Here is a 9,320-nt window from a genome sequence, read left to right on the forward strand (position 1 = left end):
TTTGAACTCAGGTCCTTCTGACTTCAGGGCCAGTGCTCTATTCACTGCACCACTTAGCTGCCCCCTCAGTTGCACTCTTGATGCCTTCTCAAGGGAGCCTTTTTGCTTTCACTGACTGGATACAGTCTTGCAGACTACATGTTTCTGGCTATGCTAGGAGACTACATTCTTATTTACTTATTCTGCCGTTGGCTATTCTAGTGACTGTCGCCTATGGCATTCTGGCTGATGTTTTGGCATTTCTGGAATTGAAGAAATGACATAATGTAATTTCTCATTGGATTTTTTTTTGTCATTACTCAATTCAGGATGATTTTTAAGTTTTTGCTGTAGTAGACCTGTAGGAGCTGGGCTGGCTGTATGTACATGTGCTTTCAGGCATCGGTCGTGGCTGGAAGTATCTCCATAACTGGTATTCTAAACAAAAAATAGTCTTCCTGCAGCAAGAGTTCTTTTGCTCAGTTAGTTTAGTGGTTTGTCTTTATTTTTAGTTGCATTGTCAGCTTTGTTTTTTTTTTATGTATAGTACAACATTGTGGTTGATATTTTGTTTGGGATGTTGAGAAAGTTACTGACCTTTACTGAAATGACGTATCAAGGAAAATAATGATGTTGTGTGAAGATTAGTTTTAAAAACATATTATTTTTTCCCTTGATAATCACTGTTCTTTCTTTGAACAGCTCAGACGATCTGAGGAGGATGAAGAGAAAGAGGAAGATATAGAAGTACCGAAGGCCATGGGAGATATATTTGAATCACTTGCTGGTGCCATTTATATGGATAGTGGAATGTCATTGGAGATGGTTTGGCAAGTCTACTATCCAATGATGCGACCATTAATAGGTATTATGGACTTTCAAGAAATGATGAATTGTAAAATAATTTAATCTCTCAGGGAGCATTATTCATTTATGTTTTCAATCTGATTGTAGAAAAATTTTCTGCTAACGTGCCCCGCTCTCCTGTGCGAGAATTGCTTGAGATGGAACCAGAAACTGCCAAATTTAGGTAAGGAAATGGAGGCTCAGGTCAATTCAGCAGTCATTAAGTTCCTGCTACACATATGTAGTTCTCCTATGTGATAGTTCACTAAATGACACCAGTAATAATAGCTAATGATTCCTAAAGGAGAAATGATACTTTTTCATGTAGAAACTCCATGGATGAGTAAAAAGATCACCAGGCAAGAGAGTTAGAAGCCCCAGGTGCTGGTCCTGGCCCCGCCTTTATTAACCATTACTGTGGGCAAGTCACTCCTCTCGGACCCTGGATTTTCCCATTTATAAAATTGGGATAATTTGGTGGTATCACAGATTCATTTATAAGATTTGAAGCTGGGAGGGACTTTAAGTGATCATCTAGTGCAGTCCCTTTACTTCACATATGAGGAAACTGAGGCCCAGAGTAGTTAAGTAAGTTGCCTAAAATCCCACATATATAATAAAGAGAAGAGCTGAGGTGATTTTTAAACTCTGATATTTTGATGTTTTAGGATTTCTCTAAGGAAAATGCTTTTTAAAATTGTACCTGTCTATTTATAGACAGATATAGATATACCCATATAAGAAGATATATCTATATCTTTGATATTAATGTCTACTCTATATTATGGCTTGTTGGCCTGAGTGAAGGAGAGAGAGAACTTCTGGGAACTTACGTGTATTTATTGGGTATAAATACGTACAACTTAAATTGAGATTTTAAACTTAATGATTTTTAAAAATAAATTGATTTTAAGGGAAGTCATTTTAATGTGGTTAAGTATTAGTCACGTTATCAGATGTTGTGGGTTAAAACCAAATCAATCTTGGTCTCTGTTACCATAAAGTTTTATAATCAGAATTAATAGTAATTTTATTTGTAAGTCTGCCTGCTCATCATTTCTTATAGCACAACAGTATTCCATTACATTCATATACTAGCCATTCTCCAGTTGATGGGCATCCCCTCAATTTTATTTGTAAGGGTTCTGTCATTTCAATAGTCCCTTCCTTGGTAATTTATGTCTTCTAGCTTATTTGTCCACAACACTTTTTACTTCTACTGTTTTATGCTGAACTAAGGAACCAAGGCAAGGCTAAATCTTTTTTTTGTGCCGTCTCCTCAGTGCCACACACTCAGTGCCGAATGTGATTGGGCCTCTCATGAGGAATGTTGGTTTTCTTTCAGTCCTGCAGAGAGAACCTATGATGGGAAGGTGCGAGTTACTGTGGAAGTGGTTGGGAAGGGAAAGTTTAAAGGCGTTGGCCGGAGCTACAGGATTGCCAAATCTGCAGCTGCAAGGAGAGCGCTACGAAGCCTCAAAGCAAATCAGCCTCAGGTTCCCAACAGCTGAGACACCCACTTGGAAACAAAGAGCAAAACTGACAGTAAAACACATTTTTAAAAGAATTTTAAAGTTGATGTTGAGAGGAACAAATTGAAGACAGAATTTAAGTTTGTTTGAAAACAGAGTAGTAGCAGAGTCAGACATTTAACATGTATAAACAATGTTGGAACTAATGGTAGTTTTAGTCTTTTGCGCAAACACAATCTTGTCTTCTTTCCTCACTTCTGCTTTGCTTAATCACAAGAGTGCTTTAATGATGACATTGAGCAAGTCTCCAAAACCATTGTTGTCAGGTCTTTTGTCAGTGCAGCTTTGCTTAGTGTTAGAAGGCCAGGGAGCATACAACTAAAGCAGTTGCTAGATTTCTATAGTGTGATCTTGAAATTCCTCCATCTGTGCACTAGTGCCAGTCACAAACCAGTTTATAAACCGTACTGAATGATATGGGATGAGAGAAAGTAAGTGTGCCAGTCAGTATTGTCCTCTATTTCCATGTTATCTTAGTGTCAGATGACTTTCCCAATCATTATTGCACTTATTAGTTAGGGACGAACTTAGCATTGAAATGGCTGGGCTGGCATACTGTTAGAAGAAAATTTCAGTTTTCTGATGCCACATGATCTTGCATAGAAAAGGTTCTTGCCTTAAAAAGTAAAACCCTCATGGATGTGCTTTTTTTATTTCTAATCTTTTTAGAACAAATTTATTTTTCATTCCCTGCATTTTATCACGTGTCATATGATGAAACAGCTCAATATTTACAGTTCATTAATGTAGCTGGATTATAATACGTTACCTTCATAGTGAACATACATAAATTGTTTGAAGAGAAAACACAGAAGATATGGTTAATCTATGGAATTTTATAATGCCATAAATACAAGTGGTCTTTGGCTAAATCTTTAATTTCTTTGAAAAATGCCAGCTAGGTAGTTCTAATTAAGGGAATGTTTATGGGGAAAAATTTTGCCATGGAAGCCAAGCCGTTGCTCTAACAAAATAACCTTAGACATATCACACCTAAAATATGCTGCAGATTTTATAATTGATTGGTTACTTATTAAAAAAAAAAACAGAGCACCTTTACACTTAGACTTCTCATAGGAATTTCTTACTGTGCTTTTCACAATGTTGCATGCGTGTGTCACCTACCAAAGCTCTGCTGTTAAATGCCAGGAAAGTTTCATGTTAGAGATAAACTGCCGTACTCGGGATGCCTGTGATTTAGGTCATTGATTTAGAGAAACTAGCTCATTGTTGTTTTAGTCTATTTGGGAAAAAAAAAAGAGGAAAAAAGTTGCATTTGTAGGCTTTGGGCCTAAATTTCTTTGATTAGGTTTGGTAGGCACTCTTCACTTAAATACCTCAGTTCTTTTATTTTTCTTTTGCATGCATTTTTTTTCTGTTTGGTGCTATGTTTATGTATTATGCTTGAAATTTTAATTTTTTTTTTTTGCACTGTAACTATAATACCTCTTAATTTACCTTTTAAAAAGCTGTGGGTCATTTTTGTACTCCCACCAATATACAAGTAGAGGTTTGCTGCAATTTTGCTCCATTAATTATGCTTGAAGTTTGAGAAAGCTGAGCAGAGGTATTTGATGTTTTCCAGCCATCAGTCTGAACTTGATGCTTCATGTAATGCTGTTTTTGATGTGTTAACTCACAATTGAATACTGTATTCCTTGCTTTTAACTGCTCCAGAGAACAACCCTTTGTGCATGCACACGAAGAGAACTGTCAGCTCCAGCTTTCAAAGAAGCCTGAATGACAGGGGAGATTATTAAGCTTCTTGAAAATTAAACTTATTTATTGGACTCAGATGTCTTAAAATTTAAATTGAGATTCTAAATTATGTAATGAATTTTTAAGAACAAATTAATTTTAAGGAAAGTAATTTTAATGTGGTGATGTTTTTAAAAAAAAAATCTCAACCTAAGATATCATAGCATGCTAAAACCAAGTCAGTCTTGATCTGTATTACCATCAATTTTTACAGCTGCTAAAATAAGGATCGATATTAATTTTATTTGCATTGGTTATATGTGGCAGTAGTTTCAACAATCCCTTGGTAATTTATAAACTACCGGATGCCAAAAATTGAGGTTTTAGGATAATTTTAAAGAAATGAATAGAAATGTTAATTTTTAGAGAAATAAATAGAAATTCCATTATCTCCTGGCACTAAGATCAAATGTTTTCAAAGTGACACAACATTGGAGAAAACATTCCTCAGTACCTTTTGTAACTTCAAAAAAATTAGGAATCTCAGTTGATATGAAAACAAAATTAGGTCATAGGATTCTCAGGGGTTCAAATTTCCTGCTGCCATCGAAATATTTTATCAATAGCTATTCCATTTTTGTTGGGGGGGAAAGAGCTTAATTTAATTTTTATCTTGCCTTTCTGAAGCATTCAATGATCCCCTCGTTACTAGGCAAGACTATGACTTAGGTATCTGAAAGAGATATCTTGTGACTGCTAAACTATAGTTCCTGCTGCTGATATGTTTTTGATCCTGTAAATTTCTTCCCAGTGTAACCTCATCGAAATGTTTTGTATCCATCTATTAATACAGCTCATCCTGTGTTGCCATGTAATACAACTTTGTATTCCCTTCTGTTCACGTGTTTGCAGTGTTGAGCAGAAAATACTGTTGAAGATCTGGTAGTTTGAGGACTAGGCAGTCATAGGAGACTGTTGCAACCAGTCCTGAGAGAGGGTCTGCACAGACTCCGCAGAGGATGGTGTGGGGCTTAGTTGGCATGAACCTCCAAACATTTAACATTTTTTCTTATTTCTACTATACTGTACTTTCAACAGTTCTCCTATGCTGCGTTTTTAATAGCTTTTTTTTTTGCGCTGTTCTGTTCATGTAGCACAATTAAGCATTGCACTTGGTACCATGCTTTACCTCATTTCAAGGAAAATATGCTTAACAGAGAGGAAAAAAATGTGGTTTGGCCTTGCTGCTGTTTTGATTTACTGAATTTGAAAAAGATCATTATAATGCCTGCAATGTGTCATATACTTGCACAACTTAAATAGGTCATTTGTAATGTCTGTGGCATTTTTACTGTTTGTGAAAATACAACAAAGATGTGTTAACAAAATTCTTAATTATGTTTTTAAATTGTTGGTTATATTTTTATTGTTATGTGAAGTGATTAAAATTAGAATGACCTCTGACACTCCTGTAATTATCTCTGAACAAACCAATATTTTCACATACCTGGTGTGCTAGATTGGCCTCCAAAAGAGTCAAGCGCCTGAAATAATACACCCTGTCTAAATATCGAGAAACTCTGGTTCTGTTTGTTCAGTTCATAACTGCTGTTATTCACATAACAGCCTGTTTTTTCAGCATTGTTACTGGAAATTATGCTGTGACTTCAGAGTACAGAATATAATAGAAATTTAAGCCAACCACAGTACAGTCTCAGAACTCATTGAAAGGCCCAGTTGACTTAAGACTATGAATGCTGAGGTAAAGCTTCAGCTCCTTTACATTCAGACGGTGCCACCCAGCTGAGATCCTGAGACCTCTATTTGCAGTATACATAAAATCCATCCCTCATGGGGCTTTCATATCTACAGAAAGGAAACTCACTTGGTCATATTTGTTACCTTATAAAGTGATTTTAAGTATGTTCAAATGTGTATATTTTTCAACCACTGATTAATTTTCAGGAATTTATTTCCAAATGAATTCATTTATTTTATACTGTACATTAAGTGTTTTTAAGTAAGATATGCCATTTTAAGACCAAGACTATTATTAAAAATGAGTATCAAAATTGTGGTTACACCAGTTGGGAAATTTCCATTGCGGTAGGCCATTATATATTCCACTAGCAGTTAAAATGAAATTTTCAAAGGTAACTTGTAAATACATTTCAATCATTCGTTGTGTCAATTTTTTCCCCAGCCCACTTCCACGGGCCGCAACCACAGACAATTTTAAATTGCTTTGTCAATGCACTCAATATTCACTGCAGCAGCAGGTTGTGTAGCAAAAAGCGCAAATGTTTTGTGAACAGGAATGGAAAATTGCAGGCTTTTTAAAATTGTAAATAGTTTTGATGTAAAAGATGGTTAAAATCAAGTAGAATTAATAACAAATATAATTTGATGGACAATAAAATATTTACCATCACATGCTGCAGCTGTCTCTAAGGGACATAAAATGTAATTCATTCATACTGTAATCATGCTGCAGAAATTTGCAGTCTGCACCTTATGGATCACAATTACCTTTAATAGTTTTTTTAATGTAATAATTGTAGCTGAGTATATCTCCAATAAAGTTATGGTCTGTTCACTTTGAGTCCTTTTATTTGTTTTATTGCAAGCTCTAAAATTTTCAAAATTGAAATAAGGTAGATTTTTGTTCTCATTTAAAGTGCTTATACTTCAGAATTTTTAAAAATGCAAATTCATTGAACTGGGTAATTTTATGTTTAAAACGCACTTGAATTAGATAAAGGAAAAAACATTTATTTAGTGTCTACTCCGTGCCAGGCACTGTGCTAAGTGCTCTTAGAAATGTTCTCTCATTTGATCTTTACAACAACCCTGCAATGTAAGTGCTATTAGTATTCTTATTTTATATTTGAGGAAACTGAGGCAGAGATTGAATGATTTGCCCAAGGTCACATAGCTTATTAGTGTCTGAAACTGGATTTGATCTCAGGTCTTCCTGACTCCAGGCCCAGTGTTCTCTTTATTTTGCTACCTAATTATTAAATTTTCTGAAGCACTAATTTATTAAATTCTTAAGGCACTAATTACTAAGTTTTCCTCCATGCAGCCTTGGAAAATGAAGTAATTTCAAATTACTTGAGAGTATCAACATGATATAATGTAAGTTTAGGAGTTAGGAGATCTACCTGGTCTCTTAATTTTGCCATGAACTGGTCATATGACCTTCAACAAGCATTTTTATTATGTGTCTGCTACATTCCAAGTGTTGTACAAAGTGATGGGGATACAAAAAAAGACAAGCGCACAAGGAGCTTACAGTCTAATAGGGGAGATGATATAGAAACAATCTTGCACAAACAAGATATATATATGGGATAAGCTGGAGATCATCCCCGAGGGAAGGCACACACATTGAAGCGTAAGGAAGGTTTCTTGCAGAAGGTGGGATTTTAACTGAGATTTGAAGCCAAGAGGTGGAGGTAAGAAAGGCAGGAGGGAGAGCCAATGAAAATCACCTGAGTCGGGAAGTGGAGCGTCTTGTTCGAAGAGCCGCAAGTTCAGTGTACCTGGGATGGAGCTTGGGATTTGTTATTATTTTGGTCAGTTCAGCAATGAAGCTTAGATGGCATGTCTGTCAGATCTGTGGATGACACAAAGCTAAGAGGCATGTCTGTAACACTGGATGCAGAGGATTCCAAAAGGCCTCTGACTAGACTTGGACCAAATCTAATCAGGGGAAATGTAATAAGGATACGCATGAAGTCTCACACTTGGGCTCAAAAATTCAACTCCACAAGTACAAGATGAAGGAGGCATCCTGGGCTCATTGAGAAAAGGTGGGGTTTTAGCAGATTCCAAGTCATACGGCAGACAAAAAAAAAAAAGTAACTCTCTCCTCCTTACAATGCTTGTGGCATGGTTCCCAGAATGAGGGAGATGATAGTTCTGTTATACTTCAGTTCTGTTACATGCTTGGGTCAGTCTTCATCTCAAATTCAGTAAACAGTAAGAGCCTGCTTTGTGCTAGGCACTGGGTTTACAAAGCCAAAAAGAATACCATTCCCAGCCTCCAAGGAAAGCTTGTATTCATTTTCTGTATTGTACCATATTTTAGGAAGGATATTTACTAGGTGGGAGGAAGGTGACCATGATGAAGGACTTTGATCAGTACATATAAGTTGAAGGAAATAGGATGTTTTGCTTATGAAAAGAATTAGGACAGTCTTGGCTGTCTTTTGAGGCCTGTAATGTAGTGGGCATCAGACTTGTTCTCTGGCTCAAGAGGGTAGAACCAGGAAAATGGGTAGGAGTTTTAGAGAAACATAAATACCTACTTGATAAAAGGAAAAAAAACAACTCCCTATAAATTAGAGCTGTCCAGAAATAGGAGAAGCTGTCTCAGAAGGCAATAAGCTTCTCATCACTAGGAGTTTTAAGCATAGGCTACAGGACCACTTGTTGAAGATATTGTAAAGGGTATTCTTGGACAACTATAGGTTGGACTAAGTGATTTCTGAGTTTTCTTCCAGCTGACATCACTATCTTGACTACCTTTAATCCTTGAAAAGTGATTTGCTAAATTTGGTGCAGATGATAATTACTTGGCTTACAGAAGAAAAATAGTAATTATTGATATCCAGAGAAAGTAATGATACTAATCTGAAATTATTTCAAGTTCCTCAGTCTTAGGAGATGGGTAGGAAAGTAAATGTATTCTTCCCATTTTGCAAATGAAACAAGTTTAGAGAGGTTAAGCATCAGAACAGGTTTGAAACTTAGGTCTCCTGATGCTAAGCGCTCTTTCCACTATGCCAGACTTGACACCCAGGTTAATGTGGTAAAACTTACCCATCTGTGATGCAAATCATAAAAATCACGTCCCACTAAGTATTTCATAAGGTAAGCTGATATTTTAAAATCACTTTTTAGGTTAAAGCTTCAGCACCAGGTCTGTGATCCTGTGTCTGACATAAAGATCTCCAGAGTGAGATCTTCCAAATTGCTGTTCTGCTGCTTTACTAAGCTGCATGACCTTAGACCTGTCACCTGCCTTATGGACCTCAGTTTCCTTCTCTTTAAAGTGAGGTTGTTGGACTTTGGTAGTTTCTAAGATCCATGCTTTAAGATCCACATTTTCTGATCCAGTGTAAAGTAAGATAAACCTTGGGTTGATTGGCGGAGATGTACCTTCAAGGGAGAACAGTGAACTCACCAAAAACTAGTACCGTAGGTAAGTATGGGCAGCAGGGCAGCCTGAGTCAGAAGCCTCTTACTGTATTGTGCCTA

The 9,320-nt window shown here is 36.4% G+C and overlaps 1 protein-coding gene across 1 annotated transcript in view; it reads left to right on the forward strand.

Moving 5' to 3' along the window:
* DICER1 (dicer 1, ribonuclease III) overlaps window positions 1-6,651 on the forward strand; it is a 65,045-nt gene extending 58,394 nt beyond the window's left edge. The window contains 3 exon segments of the mRNA XM_021005138.2: window positions 682-844; window positions 934-1,009; window positions 2,171-6,651. Of these exon segments, the coding sequence (XP_020860797.2) occupies window positions 682-844; window positions 934-1,009; window positions 2,171-2,336 (405 nt within the window). The 3' untranslated portion in view covers window positions 2,337-6,651.
* Window positions 6,652-9,320: the final 2,669 nt, after the last annotated feature.

This window comes from Phascolarctos cinereus, unplaced genomic scaffold (genome assembly GCF_003287225.1).
Source record: "Phascolarctos cinereus isolate Bilbo 61053 unplaced genomic scaffold, phaCin_HiC Scaffold_2;HRSCAF=192, whole genome shotgun sequence".
NCBI classification, from domain to species: domain Eukaryota; kingdom Metazoa; phylum Chordata; class Mammalia; order Diprotodontia; family Phascolarctidae; genus Phascolarctos; species Phascolarctos cinereus.